Source organism: Schistocerca cancellata, chromosome 4, assembly GCF_023864275.1.
Source record: "Schistocerca cancellata isolate TAMUIC-IGC-003103 chromosome 4, iqSchCanc2.1, whole genome shotgun sequence".
Taxonomy (NCBI): Eukaryota; Metazoa; Arthropoda; class Insecta; order Orthoptera; family Acrididae; genus Schistocerca; species Schistocerca cancellata.
Window position 1 is genome coordinate 272,034,143 of NC_064629.1, and position 27,031 is coordinate 272,061,173.

General features: G+C 40.3%; 1 protein-coding gene across 1 annotated transcript in view; it reads right to left on the minus strand.

The window, feature by feature from the left end:
• Window positions 1-750: 750 nt before the first annotated feature.
• The window catches only part of LOC126184093 (uncharacterized), a 245,290-nt gene continuing 219,009 nt past the window's right edge, over window positions 751-27,031 (minus strand). Inside the window, exon 6 of the mRNA XM_049926454.1 lies at window positions 751-880. Coding sequence (XP_049782411.1) covers window positions 868-880 — 13 coding nt within the window. The 3' untranslated portion in view covers window positions 751-867. The remainder of the gene's footprint in view (window positions 881-27,031) is intronic.

The window sequence follows — 27,031 nt, forward strand, 5'->3', positions numbered from 1 at the left end:
GTTGAGTGATTAGCTGAGAAATGTATGTAGCCTATAAAAAATTTTTAGTGTGAGAGTGGAACGAATTGAATGGCAGCCCAATCTATATCATTTATTATATCACTGAAGTGGGTAATGGAATAAAAAGAATCATTCATAAATAAACCAATAAAAGTTTTCCTGTTTTATTTTAAACTTTAGATAATACTTGAGTGACTAGGTGCTATTTAATAGCAAACATAATTGAGTGCAATGAATGAATAATTTCTTAAGTCTTAAATATATGTGCCATATTTCATACAATAGTTGTTTCATCATTACAACATTGATTATTTAACGAATTACATATTTTGAGTTTCATTGACATAGAGAAGACAAACTGATTAAAATTTAAAAAATGTCTTACATATGGCAAGTGAAGAGCCAAATAATGTGACAAGGCAAAATATTTTTACTACATATTTGATGATCCAGTGGTAAAAACTGTTACTAATATGGTAAAGAAATTAACGCATTTCAGTATAGAATTTTTCCAAAAATTAACACTTTTGTGGCTGGCCTATAAGGAACAAGCAGGTAAAACATAATTAAAACCTTTCTGATAAACATTGTATCAAGCAAACTCATGTGAACACACATGATGAAATGTAGAGGCATATGGAAAAATGAAATGTAAGATTTCTACTGAATGATGAATAAAAATTTTTCATGAATTAGTAAACTACACAAAATCAAGTAAATATTACTGCTACACTCATTGTGATGCTGGCTTCACTCCAAGTGTGTGTTTTGGGTTTCTCTATACTCAAGAAACTGTATCTGTTATTAGACTGCACTCATGCTTCAGCTCCACACCTTATGCTGTGCCCTTTGTACAACACCCTCCAGTCACTGCATTAACCTGAAACAGAGTGTCCATAGTAGTTCAGTACCATGTATAATCAAAAAGTAATGGAGGGAGACAATTTGCTTCTGCCTTTAAAACAACTCATCATTTCTTACAATAATACTGTAGTATTTGGTTGTGTTGGTAATTTGCTCACTTTGGTTATGGAGATATCTTCAGCTTCCATATAACTGTTGTAATTTCATTTTACCTAATGGTAGATGGTCTTGGGCAGAGATGAATTTATTAATTGTGACAGGAAATTGGTCTTATTTGGTTTTTAAATGCAGACATAATGATCTGTCTATGGCAGATTATTGTACTATTAACCAGCATGCATTAACCAGTATCCAGTGCTTGTTGTTTCCTACCCTGGAAAGGTGACCCACAAATCTGCAGTATTTTTGTTATTTTCATTTCAGTGAGACAAATCTCTATTGAATTTGTTGTATTTTATGACAAGAAAATGATTATCATGTGACATGTTTTTAAGTCCTGTACAACATCACAACTCTTTATCAAAATATTATATGGTTGTCATTGTGTACTACAGAATAACAGGTCTTCCATTTTCCTTTTTTACCTTAGTTGTTGAGCAGTTACAGAAGTTTATGGTAACAGAGGATTTTTCCCAAGATTCTTTTGATTTAGTATTTGAAACTGACCTTATAAATTCCCGATGATTCTTTTTAAGGATACCATATTGTAGTTGCATAAATTATGGTGTACAAATGCAGTGATAGGTATCAGAGTAATAAATCAGCACAACAAACTATTTTTGCTATTTTAATAACAGATCACCATCATCTCATTTTATGTACAACATACATGGATGCTATTAACCCACCAGTATCATACTTCATCAGCAGGTGTCAACATTCCCAGTATTTATATCTGCTGGTGAATCTCACAACATTATTGTATTAGTTGTGGTTGATCCACACTTTAATCAGATCATCCAAAGGACAATGAACTATCAGGAGGAATGATGGGTTCTGTACTACCAAGTGGCCATGTCGATTTTAGTTTCAATTATTTCCCTTTATAAACTAAGACAAAGGCTGTCATGATTTATTTTCAAAGAACACAAGTGATTTTCTTACTCATTTTTACCCTATTCAGGTTTTGCCCCATCTCTAATGACTTTACTGCAAATAGTCACTAAATCCTAATGTTCCTTCCTATTTCCCTAAGATCAATATACAACAGTTTAAGAATATCTTATTTCATGACCTCATATTACTATCAGCAGTTGCAAGAACTTCAGAGTGGTGTGTTATTCAGCCCATTACAATAATAGTAGTAAATTGCCTATTTTAAATGCGTTTTACTCTGTTACTTTCCAGATCAAAAAATATTTATATCAAATAACCTACCTCATCAATAGCTCAAAATCTTAAAGATGACTGTGAAACAGCAACTGTGTAATTCAGAACAGATCAAAAAATCAGCCAAAAGCAGTGCCCTCTGTAGACCAGTTTTTCCTGCTCACTTGAGCCTGTATATTTCTAGCAATTGAATTAGTCTTTGGCATAAAGTGTATGTAATTTATGCATATATTTTATTTTGAGACACCTATTCTGTTTATATGATAACAAGAGCCTCTACTAGTGCGCATTTACTGAGTAGTCTTTCTACAGTACGATACATGTAATCTCACGCTATCTAAAGCCATGGCTTGTGGTAACTCTTGTTTCACAGATTCATCTAATCAATTTGTGCATCATGTGATGTAATAAATGAGTACATTTACTTCAGAAATGTTTTTCTATTAATATTTTTTTTCTGTTAGTAAAAATCATTTTGTAACTGCTGTATACATTTTTAGTGCCAATGCTACTGAAGAAGATATTTTTACAAATATCAAAACCATGATCAAGGGATAATAAACCTTTATTTGCAATTGGTTGGCTGATTTTTCACATCAATATATACTGTTCTGGAGCCAAAGTACAACATAGCACAATTTAAAATAAGAGAGTTGACTGTTGTATCTCTTCAAGGCTGTTGACACCGCATAATCTGCCCTATCACCCATAGTAACTTTTGTCTGAAGCACTTTTGTCAATCACTAAAAATTCTCATGTTGATCTTGCTATCTGTCTTACATGCTTCACTCAATGTTTAAAAATCAGACAAAAAAGTAAGAATAATGAAAGTGATCAACTCAGTTAACAAATATATCAACTTAATGTCCTAAACTGGAAAATTACAGTTTGGCATACATTATTATATGCAGCCTAGGTAGTAACAATTGGAAGGCAGCACTTACGCAAACTGCATGAAGAAGAGAGCAAAATGCAAATGAGGACATCTATTAAACTGAAATAAAAGTAGCAAAGAGAATCTTAAGAGACAGGCTATGAACACTAGGGGATCAAAAACCGATTCTGATAAGCAAACAACAAAGGCATGACCTTACTGAATCTTTTTGTGTACCGTAAATAAAGAGAGCCAAAAACCAAACAGGACTTACAGTAAGATCAGCGATACCACTTCAAATGCTTTTTTTCCTCACTATTTATGGTCTGGAAAGAAACCACTGTACAATGCACAAAATTCATGTAAGCAAATGGGGCAAATGACTACTCAGCCAGAATACCAAAGTGTTGGTGAAAAATGTTTTCTCTAGAATTCAGAAATGTTACACAATTTCTTGACCAGCTACAAAGGAGACCTACAACATATTATTCATACCTACTTATTGAGCTGCAGCAGCAGTATCACACAAAGAAACATTGATTACAGAAGAAAGTGTTCAGAGAGGAGCAGCTGTAATAACAATTACAGGAGATGAAACAACACAGCCAGAAATTGATAAAAAATGAACCAGTGAGAGTGACAGCATATTCAGCTAATGAAAGATCTACATCATCAGATGATCTACCCACAAAGAGAATGCAAGTTGCTTAAAAAAAAACTACTCATTGAGGAAAATGTATATTTGAGAAAGATGGTATCAACAACTGTTGCTTAGAATCTTTGAAAAAGCTAGAAAAACAACCCGACTTTGAAATTTGTCCTATAGAACGAACCTCATTAAAAACATTCATTGCATGCCTCTTCAGTAGGCCAAATTCAAACATAAATATATTCATTACAATGAAATGAATACCCGTAGATGTATACAGGCGTTGATATAAGTCAACAGGGACAGTTGAAAATGTGTGCCCCGACTGGGACTCAAACCCAGGATCTCCTGGTTACATGGCAGATGCCCTATCCATCTGAGCCACCAAGGACACAGAGGATACTGCGATGGCAAGGAATTATCTCAGGTATGCCTCCTGAGAGACCCACATTCCCAACTTATTGTCCCACACTATATTCATAGCACCCCTGCCCATTATACTCATTACTCACAGTTTTTTGCTGATTCCTGTAAGAGTTCTGGCACTGTTTGTGCATCCCCACCAAAGAAGAAGATGGTCAAGTGGCCGGTGAGCTTTCCTGATGAAGCAACTTTTTGTTGCGAAAGCTTGAATTTTGTGTGTGTGTTTGTTTGTGTGTCTTTCGGCCTGTAGGCGCTTTTGTTTGGTGGGTCTCATCATCTTTGTTTTTGGATATATTTTTCCCGCGTGGAGTGTTTATCTCTATTATATTCATATATATACACTCCTGGAAATTGAAATAAGAACACCGTGAATTCATTGTCCCAGGAAGGGGAAACTTTATTGACACATTCCTGGGATCAGATACATCACATGATCACACTGACAGAACCACAGGCACATAGACACAGGCAACAGAGCATGCACAATGTCGGCACTAGTACAGTGTATATCCACCTTTCGCAGCAATGCAGGCTGCTATTCTCCCATGGAGACGATCGTAGAGATGCTGGATGTAGTCCTGTGGAACGGCTTGCCATGCCATTTCCACCTGGCGCCTCAGTTGGACCAGCGTTCGTGCTGGACGTGCAGACCGCGTGAGACGATGCTTCATCCAGTCCCAAACTTGCTCAATGGGGGACAGATCCGGAGATCTTGCTGGCCAGGGTAGTTGATTTACACCTTCTAGAGCACGTTGGGTGGCACGGGATACATGCGGACGTGCATTGTCCTGTTGGAACAGCAAGTTCCCTTGCCGGTCTAGGAATGGTAGAACGATGGGTTCGTTGACGGTTTGGATGTACCGTGCACTATTCAGTGTCCCCTCGACGATCACCAGTGGTGTACGGCCAGTGTAGCAGATCGCTCCCCACACCTTGTTGCCGGGTGTTGGCCCTGTGTGCCTCGGTCGTATGCAGTCCTGATTGTGGCGCTCACCTGCACGGCGCCAAACACGCATACGACCATCATTGGCACCAAGGCAGAAGCGACTCTCATCGCTGAAGATGACACGTCTCCATTCGTCCCTCCATTCACGCCTGTCGCAACACCACTGGAGGCGGGCTGCACGATGTTGGGGCGTGAGCGGAAGACGGCCTAACGGTGTGCAGGACCATAGCCCAGCTTCATGGAGACGGTTGCGAATGGTCCTCGCCGATACCCCAGGAGCAACAGTGTCTCTAATTTGCTGGGAAGTGGCGGTGTGGTCCCCTACAGCACTGCGTAGGATCCTACGGTCTTGGCGTGCATCCGTGCGTCGCTGTGGTCCGGTCCCAGGTCGACGGGCACGTGCACCTTCCGCCGACCACTGGCGACAACATCGATGTACTGTGGAGACCTCACACCCCACGTGTTGAGCAATTCGGCGGTATGTCCACCCGGCCTCCCGCATGCCCACTATACGCCCTCGCTCAAAGTCCGTCAACTGCACATAAGGTTCACGTCCACGATGTCGCGGCATGCTACCAGTGTTAAAGACTGCGATGGAGCTCCGTATGCCACGGCAAACTGGCTGACACTGACGGCGGCGGTGCACAAATGCTGCGCAGCTAGGGCCATTCGACGGCCAACACCGCGGTTCCTGGTGTGTCCACTGTGCCGTGCGTGTGATCATTGCTTGTACAGCCCTCTCGCAGTGTCCGGAGCAAGTATGGTGGGTCTGACACACCGGTGTCAATGTGTTCTTTTTTCCATTTCCAGGAGTGTATATATATATATATATATATATATATATATATATATATATATATATATATATATATATATATATATGTGTGTGTGTGTGTGTGTGTGTGTGTGTGTGTGTGTGTGTGTGTGTGTGTGTGTGTGTGTGTGTGTTTGTGTGTGTGTGTGTGTGTGTGTCTCTGCTTGTGACTGTGTATGTGCGGATGGATATGTGTGTGTGTGCGAGTGTATACCTGTCCTTGTTTCCCCCTAAGGTAAGTCTTTCTGCTCCCGGGATTGGAATGACTCCTTACCCTCTCCCTTAAAACCCACATCCATTCGTCTTTCCCTCTCCTTCCTTCTTTCCTGATGAAGCAACCGTTGGTTGCGAAAGCTTGAATTTTGTGTGTATGTTTGTGTTTGTTTGTGTGTAAATCAACCTGCCAGCGCCTTCGTTCGGTAAGTCACATCATCTTTGAATAATTGATAAAAAATGAACCAGTGAGAGTGACAGCATATTCAGCTAATGAAAGCTCTACATGATCAAATGATATACCCACAAAGAAAATGCAAGTTGCTTTAAAAAAAGAAAAAAAAACTACTCATTGAGGAAAATGTATATTTGAGAAAGATGGTATCAACAACTGTTGCTTAGTCATGTCCAAAAGAACAGATACCATCTTCATATATATAAATATATTTGTTCACAAACTTGAATGTAGTCTTGAAGGTGTCTTGAACAAAACAAGGGCTCCTACTCGCGGAAGCAAAGCTTTGAGGACAGGGCAGGAGTTGTGCTTGGGTAGCTTAGTTGGTAGAACACTTGCCCGTGAAAAGCAAAGGTCCAAGTTTGAGTCTTGGTCCAGCACACAGTTTTCATCTGCCAGGAAGTTTCATATCAGTGCACATTCTACTGCAGAGTGAAAATCTCATTCAGTGTTACAATTGTTTCAACAACCACCAAACCAGGGCATTGTTACCTCTCACAAACGGATGAACACACTAAATCACAGATCAAGTACTATGTCAGCACTGAAGATCGTGAGATGAAGCCTGCCACACCCTTAGTTAACTGTGCTACATCAACAGGTGTGCACTGTGTACAATGGCTGCCTGATGCCATCTCCACCTCCCACCTAATCAGTGCTAGTAATATACCGATCAGTGACACTGTTAATGAACTACAACCCATTCATTTTCATTCTAATGAGTCAGTGCATACTGACATTCACAGACATACTCTAGAGTACTGCAACTGTTGACCAACAATCGCCACCAAACATGACCACCTTCCACTGCAGAGAACTGATATTTGCAGGTTATTGCAGACAAATCCATCCTACAAGTGACCTACCTATGCCAGACCATGCCTTTCCATGGCCTACACCTGAACTTTACATTCTATGTGATACCATAGATCACCTGGGTGACGTCACAGTTGTTAAGTTTGTACTGTGCCCCACGTCACGTCATCACGAAGATGTCACGTTGACAACAGCCGTATCATGCTGTGGGCCACACCTGCCGCATGAAGTCACTCAAATAGCAGGCATACCGTGTCTACCTGCAACTGCACAGGGTTTTCACACCTCGTGAGAACAGCGTATCAGTATGGCGAGCCTGACTGCAACTGCGAATCACACACTGTGTGAACACAAGGACTACCTTCAACAGCTGCCGAGTTGGGTGATCTACACTGATGTGCCATCCGCCACCCTGTCCACAGCACTGTATTCCTTGCTTCCCCACTACTATACCATCCTTCATGATGCCGATGCACCAGCTGTGACACCTGTGCCACATTCTGTGATAACCGGTCACGACTCTCTCGTTACCAATACACCTACCGCAACTACCATGCCACAGCTCCAGCCGCCGGCTTTATCAGTGCCACCACAAGGTCTTCATGAATGTTCACCATGTACTTCACATGATTACAACCTCATACAGGTCCTGGTCACTCGTCACCAGGCAGATTGCCGCTGGCCACACACCGAGTTACATCTGGCACTGCTAGAAGTTGATTCCCTGCAAGAATGGTTCACACTCTGCGAGTGCATGATGCAGTTGGCCAGGATCACAGACAACTGTGACAAGTTTTTGGTGCTATTGAACCACCTCCCTACCAACACCAATCTTATCAGTGATGTCCTACTGCATGCACCAACCACTGGCAGATATGAGACAGTGAAGATGCTCATACTGCAATGCCTATCAGATTCACCTGAACAACAACTCCATAGCTGAGAATTAACACTACCCTAGGTCCACTGGTCTGACACCAGCCCCACCACCTTGTCCCTCACAAACTAAAGGTGGCTGAGGGATGATCAAGGAACTGTTACATGAGGGCACCATTAGGCCATCACACAGTGCGTGCACCTCACTGACTACAATGAGAATGGAAAAAGATAAAATGTGGTGCATGTGCAGAGACTACGGACGTTTGAACGTGCACACCATCATTGATAATTAGCCCATGCCCAATATTCAGGACTTTCTCCGGCAACTGGCTAGTGCAACCATACTTAGCATGATCGACTCTAAAAGAGATAGTTGGCAGATCTCAATGGCCATGAAGGACATCACAAAGACTGCAATAATTACACCCTTTGGCCTATTTGTTCCTCTTCATGCACTTCAGACTAAAGAACGCAGCCCAGACTGGCCAGTGGTTCATTGACGGGTTGTTTTTTTACCATGCTCTTTTGCTATTGTTATTTGGACGCTGTACATATATTCTTAGAAACAACTCAAGGTCATGAGAAATACCTGCAAGGGGTATTCAACAAACTAGCAGAGCAGGTTGTTGTTGTCAATGAGGACAAATGCCAACTCTGGCAAAAATGTGTTACATTCATAGGCCAGCTTGTCAACACTTCGAGCATCCACCCCACCCCAGAAGAGATAGACCAAGTACAGACCTACCACCAAGAATGGACTATCAAAAGTTGCGCCTTATCTTAGGGGTAATTAATTTTTAATACAACACCTCCCCCATGTTGCAGAGACACTCGTCCTGCTCACAGAGTCACTCCGTGGCAAGAACACATCAGGCAAACATAAGCTCACTTGTATTCCTGATTTGCAAGGAACTTTCGAGAACATCAAAACAGAGCTTGCTCAGATCACCGCCCTGGCACTTTCATCCATGGACACTCATATGATTATGATAGCCGACACCAACGACCGAGTGATTTGGGCAGTGCTACAACAGGAAGTCCCCAGTGCAACCCAACTCCTATGGCTTTTCTCGTGGAAACTCACTGACTCCCAGAAAATGTGGTCAACGTTTGACTGTGAGCTTTTGGCGATATACAAAGTGATTTGATACTTCCCACACGACATCGAGCGCTGGCAGCTTACTATCTACACAGACGCTGTTAAATACCTGCCACCCAATACCTCCTCTTGACAATTCTGCCACCTGAACTTGATTTCAGAATATACCAATATACTACAGACTTACGCTATGTATGAGGGAGCAGACAACACGGTGGCTAACTTCGTCTCATGACTCGCTGCCACATCGGCACACCATTACTTTGACCAACTATTGGAGGCACAAGCAACTGACACCAACTTTCAAAACCTGCTATCTGGACACACAACAGGCCTCCAGCTCAAGAAGTGCACCATTGCAGGCACAACAAAACTAGTTCGATGCAACGTATCCATGACGTATCCACTGTCATCCCACAGAACTTCAGGAAGACAGTTTTTGACCTCCTCTACAACTTGTCTCACCCCGGAGTATGCCCGACACTAAAACTGATAACAGATAGTTTCTTTTGGATGAACATTAACTGGGACAGCACTGCATGGACAAGAGCTTGCAACCAATGCCAATGGGCCAAGGCAGAACATCATGCCCAGCCACCCTTCGGGAAATTCTCCAGCCCAAAGGGCTGTTTGCAACATGTCCGCATAGACCCGGTGGGGCCCCTCCCTCATTCAGACAGATACAAGTACATGTTCCATTGACAGGACAACTTGATGGGTGGAGGCCACACTCTGACTGATACCTCAGTCGACACCGTCGCCCGAGCTTTCATCATATTATGGACTGCACACTTTGGCTGCACTGAGTCCCTGACAACTGACCAGGGCCAGCAGTTTTAGTTGACCCTGTTCTCTGAGCTCTGTCACCTCTGTGGGTGCCACCAGTTCCACACAACGGCCTCCCATCCCCAATCCAACGAACTTGTGGAACAATGGCACTGCACCCTCAACACATCACTCATACACCACAACCAGGAGTGGACAGAGCCTCTCCCCTGGGTGCTGCTGGGCATACGAGCTGCCTACAAAGATGATCTGGGTGCCCCGCTTGCAGAGGTGCTCTATGGGGAACCGATCACCCTCCCAATAGAGTTTGTATCACAAACCACCGACCCTGTGGATGTCAACCTAGTAAAACATGTCGGGAACCACATCCACATCCCATTGCCATCCCACCACAACAAACCAACCATCTTTGAGCACAAGGACCTCCAATCACGTACACATGTCATGCTCAGGTGCAAATTAAACAATAGACAGTCAGACTATAGAATAGTCTTGAGGTCATTAGAGCACTGCATGCCCCTTCCATCTACGACTGACACAGCAGGTCAGAAATCTACTCTTTCTTGGGACGGCTACCTGCTCATGTCGGCTCCAGAGAATTTTATAATGCTGGATGGCGCACTACCAGCCACCAACACTTCAATGGACATCACCACTGTGCCAATGGCACCACTGCTTGACATCACAGGCCAGCCACACTTTACGAGCACCCAGGTACCTGGCAGACTACAATATGTTGACATTACCCATCGCTAGCAGGACAACACATAATGATGTACACTAGTCACCGTGCTGCACTCTTGTGATTTGAGAGGGGGGGGGTCCTTGGGGGGGAGGGGGGGGATTTAGAAGCGCTCTATCCCCCAATAACATCACTGCCCTACCACAGCAAGAACAATTGTATCTTTGTCAGATCAATTTTCTGTAGTACATGCTCTATGCTAAACGCATTGTGTATATGTTGCAAGAATAAAAGTACTCATATTAAGTGCTGGGAATGCGAGTGATCACATCATTGTAATTACAACAACTGCTCCCCATTACATACACAGTTATTAAAAAACCAGTTTTCAATGACAGTATGAAACTTACAAATATCCTTAGGAGATAAAAATTGTTTTTAATGACAAGGTTGGCACAAAATCAGAGTCAAGACAAAGGAGCAATAGACAGGAATGTTGGTAGTGCTTGCTGTCCATTCCAAAGTTTCAGTCACAGAGGATTATCAGTATAGATTATTAGTATAGTTTGTTTTGACAACTAACCAAGCTTTTTGAAGTTAAGGAATTGATTTGGAGACTGGCATTCAAGTGCCTGAAACAATAGGGAATCTTAATAAATATAAATTAGTTGCACACTCAGGGGACAAATGAATCAATGTACAGATTGATTCTGTTATACGTGAAGTGACTGAATTTAAAACAAAATTGTCCTGATAAAGTTGAGAAAATTGGAAAACTTTTGAAATAATGCACAATGTGATGAAACAAGAAGGCCAGGTATTAAGATCAGAAATGGATCAAAATGACAATAATCTTGAATGTAAAATTAATAACTTGAAAAGTAGGTAGGTAATGATAAAGTTGTTGCACTAGAGAAAGTTGTAATGTAATTCCATGTAATTGTAAAGTAGTTAATATTCTTAGAAAACTATCTGAACTGGAGGAAAATTTTGTAACTAGAATTTTCAGTAGTAACCGTAGTGGGATGAGCACCAATGTACCAATTAAAAGTTTTAGAGGAAATAATAACCTTAACCCAGTTGACTTTTAACAACATTTTTGTCATAATTTTGATAGTTGTTTGACTGATTTGCTTATGATAAAGTTTGTAAAAGAGTATTTGGATGAGGAAGCACTCTCTTGGACTAACCAATATATTCATGCAGAAATGACGTATTGTGCTTTTGAAAACAGCTTTCTGAATAAATTGTCAGAAACTGAACAAGCTAGTATCAAAAGTTAATTCATAAATGGACCAATTAGTGAGAAGTGAATGGTAACATGAAAGATTTTTGAGACAAGCACCTGAGAAAATTAATAATCCTAGATCAATCATTTGATGAGCTTACACAAAAAGGTGTATGAAAGAGGAGATTACCAAGGAAAGTGCAACAGGCTTTAGTTTATGGGGCAGATGATTCTATTTTGATTTCTGAAATATGTAGATAAACTGGTCAGGGGATTAGAGAGAAATTATGTATATAGTTTTTAATCAGAATTTCCATAGTGTGACTCAGCACAAGAGTGGGGAATTACAGAAGGAAACGGGGAAGAAATTATCTGTATAATTATGAGGGAAGACGTCAGAAAAGTGATCCACAGTCGAATGACAGAAATATTAATGAGAAAGAATACAAGAAAATTTAAACAGATCATTGGAAGGAAATGCCAGATCATTTAACTACAGTAGATGTGAAAATAGGGGTAACGATGAGGTACATTAGGGATTCTCCAACTAAGATCTAGCCACTTTGGTGTGGGAAAAAATAGAAGAAGTCAGGCTAATTATCACACAAAAATTATGAGAGAAGGATAAACTTTGAACCATACAAGCAACAAGATAAAGACAGGAATAGATATCACATGAATAGATTAAATTTTGATAGGAAATTTTGGGAAGCAATGGGCATTAGTATATGTGGGGAAAATCAGAACTAGGTTACACAGAAGAGTACAGTAGTATCTCATTAGAAACTGACTTCAGGGTCATACGGAGCAATAGAAATGGGAGATGTCACCAGCACAAGTCACTGGGTCATAAACCTTCGATGGAGCAATATGGAGGAGGAGATGAGGCAGGCGGTGCTGTATGCACGTCCACACCTGAGTGCAGACCATGAACAAGCTCCTAAGCAGTCAGTTCATCAGTGCATCTGATGATCGCAATGTGGTTGTTCACTGAAATACTGTGCTCACTGGACACTGATGTCTGGCCATTCACCTGTAAACTACGTGAGAAAAAGTTGAAGATCCACAAGTAATGGACTATCTGCAACATTCTATGTCATCCTGTACCACTGGTCAGAGGAAAGCAGCAGCTTGAGTAGGGATTTGCTGTCCTATGTGTGGACTGCTAAAACACCACAACACAAACAGTTGTGTCTGGAGTGGTGCTGTACCAGGTAGCTTTGACTGCTGATGAAAGCTGTCACATTATGTTCAGTGATGAATCGTGGTTCTGCACTACCCTAGATGACCATTGTCAGCAAGTATGGTGACTACCTGAGGAATAAGCCAATTCTTCCAATTTCTTAGAGAGGCACAGTGGTGTTCCTCCTGGTGTGTGACATGTGTGGGACATATGCAGTTGGAGTGATATAGCACCCCTAATATGTCTAGTATCACTCTGACAGGTGACATGTACATAAGCATCCTGTCTGACCACCTGCATCCATTCATGACCAATGTGCATTCTTACAGACTTGGTCAATTTCAGCAGAACAATGCAGCACACCACATAAAAAGAACTGCTACAGAGTGTCTCCAGGAACATTCTTCTGATTTCAAACACTTGTGCTGATCACTAAACTCCCCACACATGAACAGTCTTGAGTGTATCTGGGATGCCTTGCAATGTGCTGCCCAGAGGAGATCTCCACCCCTTAGTCCCCTTAGAGATTTATGGGCAGCCCAAACAGGATTCATGGTGTCATTTCCTTCCATCACTACTTCAGACATTAGTCGAGTACAAGCCACATTGCGTTGTGGCACTTGTGCATTCTCGCTGGTGCCCTATATGATATTAGGCAGCTGTACCAGTTTCTTTGACTCTGCAGTGTTTAATCAGTGTGTGTGTTACTACTTTTCTATATACTACATAGCACAGTGGCCTCCCATTGAGGAGGATGATGGTTAAAACCGATGTCCGACCATCCAGATTTAGATTTTCCAATATTTCCATAAATTGCTCTAGACAAATGCTGGGATAATTCCTTTGAAATGGCACAGCCGATTTCCTTCCCATCCTGAATGCAAACCAAGCTTGTGCTCTGTCTCTAATAACCGTGGTGCCAACAGGATGTTAAACCCAATCCTTCTCCTTTTCTACAGATAAGCAGAAAGATTGGGTTTAAGCTAGTCTACAGATTAGCTTGAAAGTAAGATATCTGCATAAGTTTGTAGGTCTCAAATAGGTCCCTTAAAATTCTGTTCCATGGCAAATCAGTCATGACATTAGTACATAAATTAACAAATAAAATTATTTTTACATCTTCCTTATGGAATGAGCTTTGCACAGTGTCAATTGAAGAGTAATAAATGTATTTTTTTCTCCTAGTATAACAGCTATGAACATCGTACTCATCTCAAATCCTGATTGAATTTTTATGATGAAGTTCATGGGCTAATAGACATATTGTGAAACAGTTAATATGAAAAATTCCTTGAAAAGGTATTTACAAGGTGTTCTTGATAAACATGACATATTATAGAGTAGGATATTGATAACCTGATGTGAATCAACTGAAACAGTGATTATATGAAAGGGTTTCAGTCAATAAATTTATATTTGTACATCATACTTTTCCGCTAGTGACCACTAGTTCTTGCCTGAACTCAATCCTCTAGTCATCATCCATGAGTGGTATTTTAGCCTTCACTTGAAATATGCTGTAGTTATACTGTTCACAACAGTTAACAAATGTAAATGAGTTATTCTCAATATTTCCAATAAACTTAAAATATTTGGCCAACTGAGGAATGGTGCTAGTGGATCAAGCTTAGCTAGGGTATATGGCATGCCACAAGAATGGATATTAAAAAGAATGTAATCCTATTACAAAATTTGCCAAGTGACTTGGCAGTGAAGATGGAATCTTGCACAGAAATATGATGAAAATGGCAGAAAATCAGAATTTAGACACTGCAGTGTACACTTGGTTCATGCAGGTACAGTCCATAAGTGGCCCTTTGTGTTATGAAAAAGTGCTTCACTGAATAAGAAACTTGGGGATAATACTGACTGTAAAGTGACTACTGGCTGGCTTGTTGCTTGTTGTTGTGGTCTTCAGTCCAAAGACTGGCTGGATGCAGCTCTCCATGCTACTCTATCATGTCCTTCCCTTTTCATCTCTGAGCAAATACTGCAACCTACATCCTTCTGAACTTGCTTAGTGTATTCGTCTCTCGTTCTCCCTCTGTGATTTACTTCCCTGCAATACTAAATTGGTGATCCCTTGATGCCTCAGAATGTGCCCTACCAACTGACAACTGATCCTTTCTTCTAGTCACATTGTACCACAAATTGCTCTTCTCCCCACTTCTATTCGGTACATCCTCATTAGTTACATGATCTACCTATCTAAACTTAAGCATTTTTCTGTAGCACCACATTTCAAAAGCTGCTATGTCCTTTGTGCCCATGTTTCACTTCCATACATGTCTACACCCTGTACAAATACTTTCAAAAAAGAATTCCTGAAACTTAAATCTATACTTGATGTTAACAAATATCTCTTCTTCAGAAATGCTTTCCTTGCCATCAACAGCCGACATTTTATATCCTCTCTATTTCAAACATCATCAGTTATTTTGTTGCCCAAATAGCAAAACTCATCTACTTCTTTAAGTGTCTCACTTCCCAGTCAAATTACCTCAGCATCACCTGATTTAATTCTACTACATTCTGTTATCCTCATTTTGTTTTTGTTGGTGTTCATCTTATATCCTCCTTTCAAGACACTATCCATTCTGTTCAACTTCTCTACCAACTCCTTTTCTGTCTCTGATAGAATTACAATGTCTTCATCAAACCTCAAGGGTTTTATTTCTGCTTCCTGGATTTTAATTCCTATTCCAAATTTTTCTTTTGTTCCCTTTAGTGCTTGCTCAGTACACAAATTGAATGACATCAGGGATAGTGTACAACACTGTCTCCCCTGCTTCTCAACCACTGCTTCCCATTTGTGCCGCTCAAATCTTGTACTGCTTTTTGCTTCCTGTATTTTATCCCTGTCACCTTCAGAATTTGAAAGAGAGTATTCCAATCAACATTGTCAAAAGCTTCCTCTAAGTCTACAAATCATATAAATAACATAGGTCGTAGAGTCACTATTGCCTCAAGTGTTCCTACATTTCTTTGGAACCCAAACTGATCTTCCCTTAGGCCAGCTTATACTAGTTTTTGCATTTGTTTATAAAGAAATCGAGTTATTATTTTGAAACTGTGCCTCGTTAAACTGATAGTTCATGTTATAACTTCAAGTTGAACAAATATATTTCAAGGACAATGCAATACATGAAAGTCACAGATCAATGTAAACAGAGTAAGATGTGTGTCACTTTAACAGTCAAATCATAACTGAGTCCAAGTTTTGCGGCCGCTGGCTGGCTGGGCGCTTAGGTGGTGCTGCTGCTGCATGGCTGGCAGACAAAGCCACACGTAGAGGACGCACGTAACTTCACAGCGGCACTTTGAAAGATCGGCAAGTCACAACAGTTCACTAATTTTCCCACTGGTCAGCACCTTCTTTCTTAGGGATTGGAGTCATTACATTCTTCTTGAAGTCTGAGTGTATTTTTCCTGTCTCATACATCTTGCTCATCAGATGGAAGAGTTTCGTGCATGGCTGGCTCTCCCAGCATTATCAGTAGTTCTAATGGAATGTTGTCTACTCCCAGGAACTTGTTTCAACTTACGACTTTCAGTGCTCTGACAGATTTTTTATGCAGTACCATACTGCCCATCTCATCTTTGTTTACCTCCTCTTCCATTGACATAATATTGCCCTTAAGTGCATGGCACTTGTATAGGGTCTCTATATAATCCTTCAATCTTCCTGCTTTCCCTTCTTTGCATAGAACTGGTTTTCCATCTGAGTGCTTGATATTCATACAGGTGGTTCTCTTTTCTCCAAAGGTCTCTTGAATTTTCCTGTGGGCAGCATCTATATTACTCCCAGTGATATATGCCTCTACATCCTCACATTTGTCCTCCAGCCCTTCCTGTTGGCCATTTTGCACTTCCTGTTGATCTCATTTTTGAGACTTTTCTATTCCTTTTCACCTCCTTCATTCACAGCATCTTAATATTTTCTCCTTTCATCAGTTAAATTCAATATCACTTGTGTTACCCAAGGATTTCTACTAGTCATCATCTTTTTACCTACTTCATCCTCTGCTGCCTTCACTATTTCAATTCTCAAAGCTACCCATTATTCTTCTGGCTGGATTATGCAGTTTGTATCTAGGCATTGAATTGGGGAATTGGACACTCAAGGTGAAGAACTGTTTGCTGACTCTGAAGCAACAGAGTGTTTCAAAGCGACTTTAAATAAATTTATGACCAAGTGCTATAACAAAAAAATATCTACAACAGAGATGAAATTTTTTTGTATTGGAAGAAAATGCCAACAGAATCACTAGTTTCCTAGAAAGAAGTATGAGTCCCTGGTTATAAGGCAAGAAAACCTTGCATCATTTCTATGATGTGCACAAATTTTACCAGAACACATAGGCTACCCTTTCTGTTCATAGGGAAATCCAAGACTTGACACTGTTTTATGGGAGTAAAAAATAGTAGGTCACCTACAAGAATCAAAAGAATGCAACGACAGATGCAAGCATTTTTACAGAATAATACCACCCTGTATTTATTTATGAAGTGTAAAAGCAACGGCATGCAACTGGTAATTCTGAAAATGTTTTGTTGTCCCCAAAAGTCATCCCTCAAACTGTTCAATGCAAATACAATATGGAAAGTCTAAATTTATTTTCTTGCCTCAGAACATTACTCCAGTCCTCTGGCATTAACTTGTAGGACACTGTGCACACAGTAGTAGACGTTCAGACTGCTGTTGAGGACACTGCTCCAGCAAAACGTTGGAACAAACTCCTTCCATCAGATGAGCACCTCACTGGAACTGTAGAACCACCAACCAGACATCTGTATTGCAACAGCATGGGCTGGTTAAAGAATCTTCAAGATTTGGAGAATATGAACAGAAAAACATTCAAGACTGGTTCAAATGTGATACCAATGCCCCTGGTTATCGATTACTGACAGATGAAGAGGTCATTGGCAACGTCACCAATGACCAAGACACTTGCAGTGACAAGATAGAGGCTAGTGATGACTGTACCATTAAAGAACCACACAGTGAGGAAGTTTTTCACTGCCTTGCAAACTTGAAGAGTGTGACCTCGTGCAGCTGTTGTGTTTAAGATGTGCGTGAAATTTAGTGACAATAAAAGCATGTCTCAGGTCTGGAGAAAATGTTAATTTAGAACTCCTTTTCATAGATGCTAGGGATGCTTTAATAGAAAATGAGTAATTTATGTAAGCTAGGTACAGTATTTTGTAATACATACAAAAAACATGCACTTTTGTATTTAATACAAATCTGTTTCTTGATTTCATATTCCTCCAATGATAGTGGTACTTTTCTTTCTAAAAAATGATTAGTTATGTAAAAAATCAGTTATCTGAACACCCCCAGCCCCAAATTGATTTGGACAATTGATGCTCTACTTAACTCACTACTTGCTTTTATGCAATAATACTACCCTTATAAATGATCGTTTACCACAGAAAATTATGTCATAATTATGAAGAATATGTTATGATTTTTGTCTGTTTCTTTCAAACATTCGTAATTATGTGAATGACAATGGTTCCTAAACTTGTTGTTTGAGCAACTCAGTTATACATTTCTTCCACTTCCAGGTTTTCATCATTAAATTCACCCAAAAATTAGAAAAATTCTGTACTATTTACTAACTGCCATTCAGAGATTAAAATGCATATGCATACACCTTCCTTGGAAATACTCTAATTTTTCCTGTCTTGAGACAAAAATAACCTAGACAGTATTCATCTACACTCCTGGAAATGGAAAAAAGAACACATTGACACCGGTGTGTCAGACCCACCATACTTGCTCTGGACACTGCGAGAGGGCTGTACAAGCAATGATCACACGCACGGCACAGCGGACACACCAGGAACTGCGGTGTTGGCCGTCGAATGGCGCTAGCTGCGCAGCGTTTGTGCACCGCCGCCGTCAGTGTCAGCCAGTTTGCCGTGGCATAAGGAGCTCCATCGCAGTCTTTAACACTGGTAGCATGCCGTGACAGCGTGGACGTGAACCTTATGTGCAGTTGACGGACTTTGAGCGAGGGCGTATAGTGGGCATGCGGGAGGCCGGGTGGACGTACCGCCGAATTGCTCAACACGTGGGGCGTGAGGTCTCCACAGTACATCGATGTTGTCGCCAGTGGTCGGCGGAAGGTGCACGTGCCCGTCGACCTGGGACTGGACCGCAGCGACGCACGGATGCATGCCAAGACCGTAGGATCCTACACAGTGCCGTAGGGGACCACACCGCCACTTCCCAGCAAATTTGGGACACTGTTGCTCCTGGGGTATCGGCGAGGACCATTCGCAACCGTCTCCATGAAGCTGGGCTACGGTCCTGCACACCGTTAGGCCATCTTCCGCTCACGCCCCAACATCGTGCAGCCCGCCTCCAGTGGTGTCGCGACAGGCGTGAATGGAGGGACGAATGGAGACGTGTCGTCTTCAGCGATGAGAGTCGCTTCTGCCTTGGTGCCAATGATGGTCGTATGCGTGTTTGGCGCCGTGCAGGTGAGCGCCACAATCAGGACTGCATATGACTGAGGCACACAGGGCCAACACCTGGCATCATGGTGTCGGGAGCGATCTCCTACACTGGCCGTACACCACAGGTGATCGTCGAGGGGACACTGCATAGTGCACGGTACATCCAAACCGTCATCGAACCCATCGTTCTACCATTCCTAGACTGGCAAGGGAACTTGCTGTTCCAACAGGACAATGCACGTCCGCATGTATCCCGTGCCACCCAACGTGCTCTAGAAGGTGCAAGTCAACTACCCTGGCCAGCAAGATCTCCGGATCTGTCCCCCATTGAGCATGTTTGGGACTGGATGAAGCGTCGTCTCATGCGGTCTGCACGTCCAGCACGAACGCTGGTCCAACTGAGGCGCCAGGTGGAAATGGCATGGCAAGCCGTTCCACAGGACTACATCCAGCATCTCTACGATCGTCTCCATGGGAGAATAGCAGCCTGCATTGCTGCGAAAGGTGGATATACACTGTACTAGTGCCGACATTGTGCATGCTCTGTTGCCTGTGTCTATGTGACTGTGGTTCTGTCAGTGTGATCATGTGATGTATCTGACCCCAGGAATGTGTCAATAAAGTTTCCCCTTCCTGGGACAATGAATTCACGGTGTTCTTATTTCAATTTCCAGGAGTGTATATAGATCTAAAAATGGATGCAAAATACCCAATTTTTTAGTGTTATTTCTTTGTATTCTTGATTATTACTGGCTAAAGAGCAAAGCTCAAAACAGAAGCAAGAAATGCTTGTAATGCATACACACCATCAAAACTACTGTATATGATTTAGGGACCTTGCCAGACATGCAAATGGAAGATATGAACATGTCAATTTGTGTGACATTGCCCACATCCAACAAGGGAGCCTGCAGCCACCAGTACAATAGGCTGGTCAAATTAACTTCTGTAAATGGCAAATATAAGACCAACCAGTGGCTAGATTGCTCTCAGTTACTATAATCCAACTTTTCCTAAGCATGTGAACTATGACCACCACTGATGTCTATGTGGACAAATTTACAACTGTGTTGTATAGTGCTTTGACAGCTGAGCGATTGGTTTCCAGCCCCTCTAGTCATAGGTGGAACTTTGCTTCATGTTATAATTTCAATACACATGCATCATAAAGAAGTAGTGCTTGGATTTATATCATATTCAAACAGAAACTATTGCACTTTCATTTCTATCAGGAACTAAGGCTTATATTAATTACCACCAAGTATTATTGTTTGATTTCACTGACTAATAGACAATGGAAACCTATTGTTACAGAAAGTTTATTTGTGTTTAACAAACTGTGATGACACTATATTTGAGCTTACAGTATGTGACCCAAGAGAATTTCATAGTTCAGTTAAATTTCTGTGCCTGCCTTTCTTCATAACCAGGATAAGTAAGTAACAATATGCAGCCAGTAATTGAGCAATATGCCTTGGGTAAGGTGGTATTTTCATTCAATTTTTGTTTTGTAATCGTGCTTATTTCTTGAAATTTAATTTTTGAGCCTTACATATATTATCTGTGCTAATAAATTAACTGCAAGTATCATTATAAGCTTTTTCATCTCTTTCACAGTCTAACTCTGAATCACAGTGATATTATTCTCCACTGTCTAGTGCTTCTTCCTCACTGGGTAATTAATGTAATATACAAGGTGTTTCTCATCACTATTTAAAAATTTCCGAAGTGATGTAAATGATGCTGAGTCAATTAATTTAAGACACATGGGATTGCAAATGTCACAAAATATCCCAAAAGTGGGTGACAAATGTTGAAGAGGTGATGTCACCACCTGGAGTACTTCATTGTAGATGCACCAGTTGAACCTATCAGTTTGTTGCACCTGCTCATCTCAACCCTACTCAAGTATTCCCGTCAGTGTGGTCCTGGGCTCCCGTGCATGACTTCAGCGCACGGAGCTCAGAGTTTGAGTCTTATGTCTGGCGAGCAGTATTTTTTCATTCCATTAAACAATTTTGTGTTTACATTGAAGTAAGGTTTATTATTTTATTTACTGGTCTTGCAGTCACCACTCGTTAATACAAAGTACAATACAACTAAAACATACAATATTCCATCACAAGTAAATGGGTATAAGCTTCCATACTGTATTGTTACCAGTAAATGATTTATGTTCTCTTTACTACATAATTTCTGTAAACAGAAAAAAAGGAGGAAAAAGGAAAGAAGCACAAAATAAAAACAGCTTTTCCTTGGTTACAGAAAGGACCATAAATTTGCAAATTCAACATTTACAACAGACCAAATTCACAAAACATGTCTGAAATTTGCACTGTTTGCTTTAGTGCAAGTACTACATCACTCAATAATCTCTTCATGCCCTAGGCCAACTGCTGCATGTGCAATGAGGTATGCCATCTGGTGATGTCAGATGTTCAGTATTTCTCATTACAGTTTGGGGTATTTCTTGACTTTTGTTAACTCCATGTGCCTTATATTAAATTACTTGTCTCATCATCATCTATGGAACTTTTGGGGCTTTTAAATGCTGATAAGAATCACCCTGTATTCAGTGTAGTTTTCAGATATTATTCTTATAAATGTATAAAAACATGATGATCATAACACTTTGATCATAACCAACAAAAGGAATCACAATTTGAACTGAGTAGCACTTCTGGTAAAATAATAATAACTTGAAATTAAATTATTTACGTGATCAAACTCATGGGATTGATCATCTCAGAGTATTGTAATATACCATGTAATAGCAAGGATGAAAGATAATATGACTTACTCTATTCAGTGTTTAGGGCAATATTGAGTACATCAAAGGTGCAAATGTCAAGTACTGTTGGATGGCAAAAAGTGGAATACTTCAAACCCCCTGATTCTAAATTTAATTACCACAGGTTCAGAATTAGAGATCCTTAAGAAATGTTGGTATAAAGCGCATCTAGGATGCAATGCAAGGCAGACTGCCACCCATCAGCAAACATCTCTCTTCCAGATCCACAAAACCAAAATCTCAGGACTGGAATCAATTGCCAATAATACTTCTGAACTAATTTATCGCAAGTATCATTGGTAGCTGGGAGAAACTATTTTGTCTGATGAACTTTTGTTGTTGTTTAAGATACTTTCCAGGTTTTTACTTCTTTTTAAATAGGTAGTTTTTCAAAATACATGGAGTCGGCTCTGTTCAGTTTCTGGAGTCGACTCGGTTCAGTTTCATACATTTTGTGATTAATGGTTTATCTTGTTCTGTGAACCTTCAAATACTCTTTTAAAGTCATGCACATTAATTTTTTGAGGATTTTTTATACACGAGTGTAGTAATAGCATGTCAGATGACTAATGTTTTTGTCTACTGTGGAAGTGATTTTAGAAACTCACAGTAACAACTTACCTCTTCCAGTTGGGGATTCCTCTGATGTATCTGCATCTGTATGTATTGCAGTAGCAACTCCCAGTGAGCTACTACTACTAGCATATAATGGAAGACCAATGTAGTGCTCAATATCCTGTGGTGTTGGGAGAGGCCATTGTAGCAACTCTTCCTCAGATCTCCGCAGGATGCTAAGAGGTGGCAGTGGTGAAGGCTGCTGGGCACTGCTTACTTCTGCCTGCTTGTCTCTATACAGTACAAAGTAGATCAAGTTCAGAGGGCAGCAGATTTGTTTGAAAGGAAGAAAGGAAAGAAATAGAGGTAAGTGTCTAATGTTTAGTTGAGAGTGAAATCAATAGGTACAGGACTCTAGCTTATGGTGGATGAATGACAAGGATGGATGTGGTCTTATCAAAAGACTCAACCAAATATTTTTGTTGCATGATCAATTGAAATTATGGAAAACTTACATTGTGATGGAGAGGCAAAAAATGAATCTGATACCCTATGTGCATGCTTTCGTTCAGTCCTGTTTGAAATTTGACAGTCTGCCCAAGGATCTCTGAGTTTTTACAAACATGCTGGCCCTTATCAATCATGGGCCACAAACTAAAAACCACAGGTATGCTGAAGAGAGAACACAGCTATTGCCACAACAAATATGACAGCTGGTATGCCATGGAATCAGGAAGACATCTGGCCATTGCCATGAAAGATAAGCACAACACGGGAAAGATGCAGTATAACAACAAACCCTATCAAAGCCAAACTGTGGGACACTATGGCATAGTACACACCATCATGGAGGTTGTGCAGACAGCAGGTGAATAACAAACTAGGATTACCTCAATTCAGGAAAATTTGTTATCCACAGAATAAGCTACCATTGGTAACACTGTGTTGATAATAATGGTTACAACTAAAAATAGTGAGCAAACTTAAAGGAGAGGAAGAGTGGGCCAGTGTCTGATTAAGTGAGAAAATATGGAGGTAGCACATGTTAATACTTTCACAAGATGGAATGGTTAGTTGTAAGGAATAAAATGATTTTGTCAACATTTTATAAAATTTTAGTGCACAAGACAGGCTCAGAGTCTAAATATTTTAACATTCTCAAAAGAGACAATGACAGAAAAAAAACATGGTAAGGCTCTACACTTCAAGTGGCACAGTTGATCTAACAAATGTGTGTGGGTGAATAGCTGAGCATTTGGTGAATGACTGTCTAGCAATGGTGAAAGTGCAATGAAGCAGTCTGGTAGTGGCAGGGGCTCACAGTGGCACTGGCATAGATGTAAAGTATGGTGCAGTAAGGTATTGAAGGGTTAATGCAAGCAAAAACACTTCACCTACAATAATTACTCTTCTGCTAGAAGCCTTAACAGCAGCATTATTTGTGAATTTCCTGTTGCATGCATTTCAGGAGCAACACTGCGTTGACCTTTGTTCTATTGTATTATACTGCATTTATTGTATTGTATAACATCTGAGTTTGCCATGGACAGTTACAGAATACAGACAAGAAGATAAGTATAGTCATATACACAGTGCTTTTAATTAAACTTTCCCTAGTTGAGAGATCCCCCACGAAAAACTAGTGAGCGTACAACAATGAAACTTAGTGGAAACATTTGTAAGGATTTGTGGAAGATGAATAATTTGTAAACCACTCAAAGAAAGACATTTAATTTCTGCATTAGAGAGTAACATCTGTTAATTACATACCATTTTTATGTTCCGGGTTACAAACATTGCTCAATACTATGACTATTTGCTACCAATACAGCCTGGAACTGTATTAGGGAGACCAATTCATAATTGTTCGTATTACTTTTCAAACAGTGGACCATGAAATGTTCAGCTGTTGTGACATATCTTGTGAACTGATTGAAGATTGCACATTGCATCCACAATTCTCAGCCACATAATAGTAACTTCTTCAACAATCTGGACCACAGTTGTCCATCAGCCTCTCCCAGGAGCAATTTCCAAAACACCAGTTAATACAAATTTTCCTAATAACGTTCTTCAAGAAAGAGGACCTGACCATATTCCTTTAATGTGTCAATATTCATGAAGAATATGCTGCTTATTTTGATAAAACATCTTTATGAGTGAAGCCTTGCTCACCTAGTCCAAGCTCATGTTGACTGACTGCTACTGTAATGCAAACTGATGCTTGTGTTTCAATCCTGCTTCACCATACCAGTACCAACACCTAACAACAAGACATTCCAATAGCACTACTAACAATGCAAATCCTGCAGCACAGAGCCTGAACATCATACTCATAAAACCGGATACCTCTACACAAAATAGTTTTCCTTCTACACTGGCTTGTCATCCTGAGCCCACAGGCATCACTGAATGCAGATATGAAAGAGCATGTGGTCAGCACCCTACTCTCCTGGCCACTGTCAGTTTTCATGAACATAAATGCTGCTTCTCAACAAAGTATCTCCTCAATTGACCTCAAAAGGGCTGAGTGCACCCCACTTGCCAACAGATGGTCACCAGTTCAAGTGTTAACCAACGCTAACAGCATTTCACTTCAGTGATCTGACTGGAACTGATGTTACCACTGCAGCACGGCCACTGATAGATAATTATACACAAAAATAGTTAATTAAATGATTAATAATTTCTTGTAATTTATCCTAAATTTCAATATGGCATTCAGACATAGATAGAAGGGGAATCACATTGCATAAAGAGAATAGTGTACATGTATTTTTCTACATTTCTATCAAGCAATATTTTCTATCAGGCAAAATTTCATTCTTTTAATTGATTCATCTGGGTTTCTTGGTAAATACTGTATATCATGTTAACTAAATGAAAGACTCTTTTAGTCTTGCTTCAAAAACTCCATTCTTGCTGAATGACATAGGTTTCAGGAAATGAGGTTTACAACCTGAAACCTAGGTCATACAGTAATAGTGAAGGTTGTGAAACAAGGTTAAAAAAGTGTTTCACTTAGTTAATACAAAATCACATTAGTTCTTGTTGTAATCAAAAACAGTGGAAGTATTCCTAGCTCAACATGTATGGTTTTCAGAGTAACAGTTTGTTGTTATGCCTATTATAAGTAGTCAAACTTCACTAAAAAATTGCCAGTTTGCAGTTAGATAGATCACAAGTAAGAACTCAATAACTTTAACAATTAATAGCTCTTGAATGAGTTCTGGAACCAAAATTAATTAACATTTCACTCAACCTGTGCTGTGATAAGCAAGAGTGAAGAATGTTATTTACATCAAAACTAGTCACAGTTGCACATGGTGCTTCCCATTATAGACTTGCTTAAAAGAACGATCAAAGCGTAACCTTTTTCTAGTGAATTACTACAGAAGAATGCTAAGTGCAAGTTTTGGCATGTGTAAATGTGAAATGATCTTTGTGCTGCAATATAACTTAGCTAACATAATTGTAGAGCAGATGCGGTTCATCAGTTAGCAAATTTCTGTAATAGACAAATTGATCACTGTTTCTAATAGCAAACTTAGTGAAGAACAAATGAGTGTGTTAGTTCAATCTAAACAAGGGTGCTGTGTACATCTTTGAGTAAGTACCATCTTGCACTCATTTATACTTTTCATCTTTGTGCCGATCAAAAGGGGTGCTACTGAGGAGAGACTATGAGGACCAGGGTAATGCTGGTAGAGCTACAGTAGATGGTACACCTTCAAAACCAGTTCCTTCAAGATACATGTACTGAAGTCAATAAACATCTTAACTACTTGTATTAGCTCAGATAACTATTTACATAACTAAAATTAGGGAAGTGAACATAATGACTGTGTACCTGTTCACCTGTAATTAACTTGAAAACACCAATATATCAGAAAAAGTAACTCAATATGTGTTTATTTTTAGACATTAATGAGGATAAACTTACTCTCCTATTTGCTTCTCGGTATATTCAGTTGGTGCCCTGCCTGGCAGTGTGTCATTAAAGGTGGACGCAGATACTGTTTCAGCCATAGCTGATGCAGACACTTCCATTATCCTCTGTTCTGAAAACCTAGAACCATGAATAAGCATGAGACAATCTGAGCAACAGTGTGTGTAGGAGATTGTTTTTTTAGTCTTTATGTTGCTTATTCATTTATATTATACACCAGTTAAAAATATAAAGATACTTGGATACCT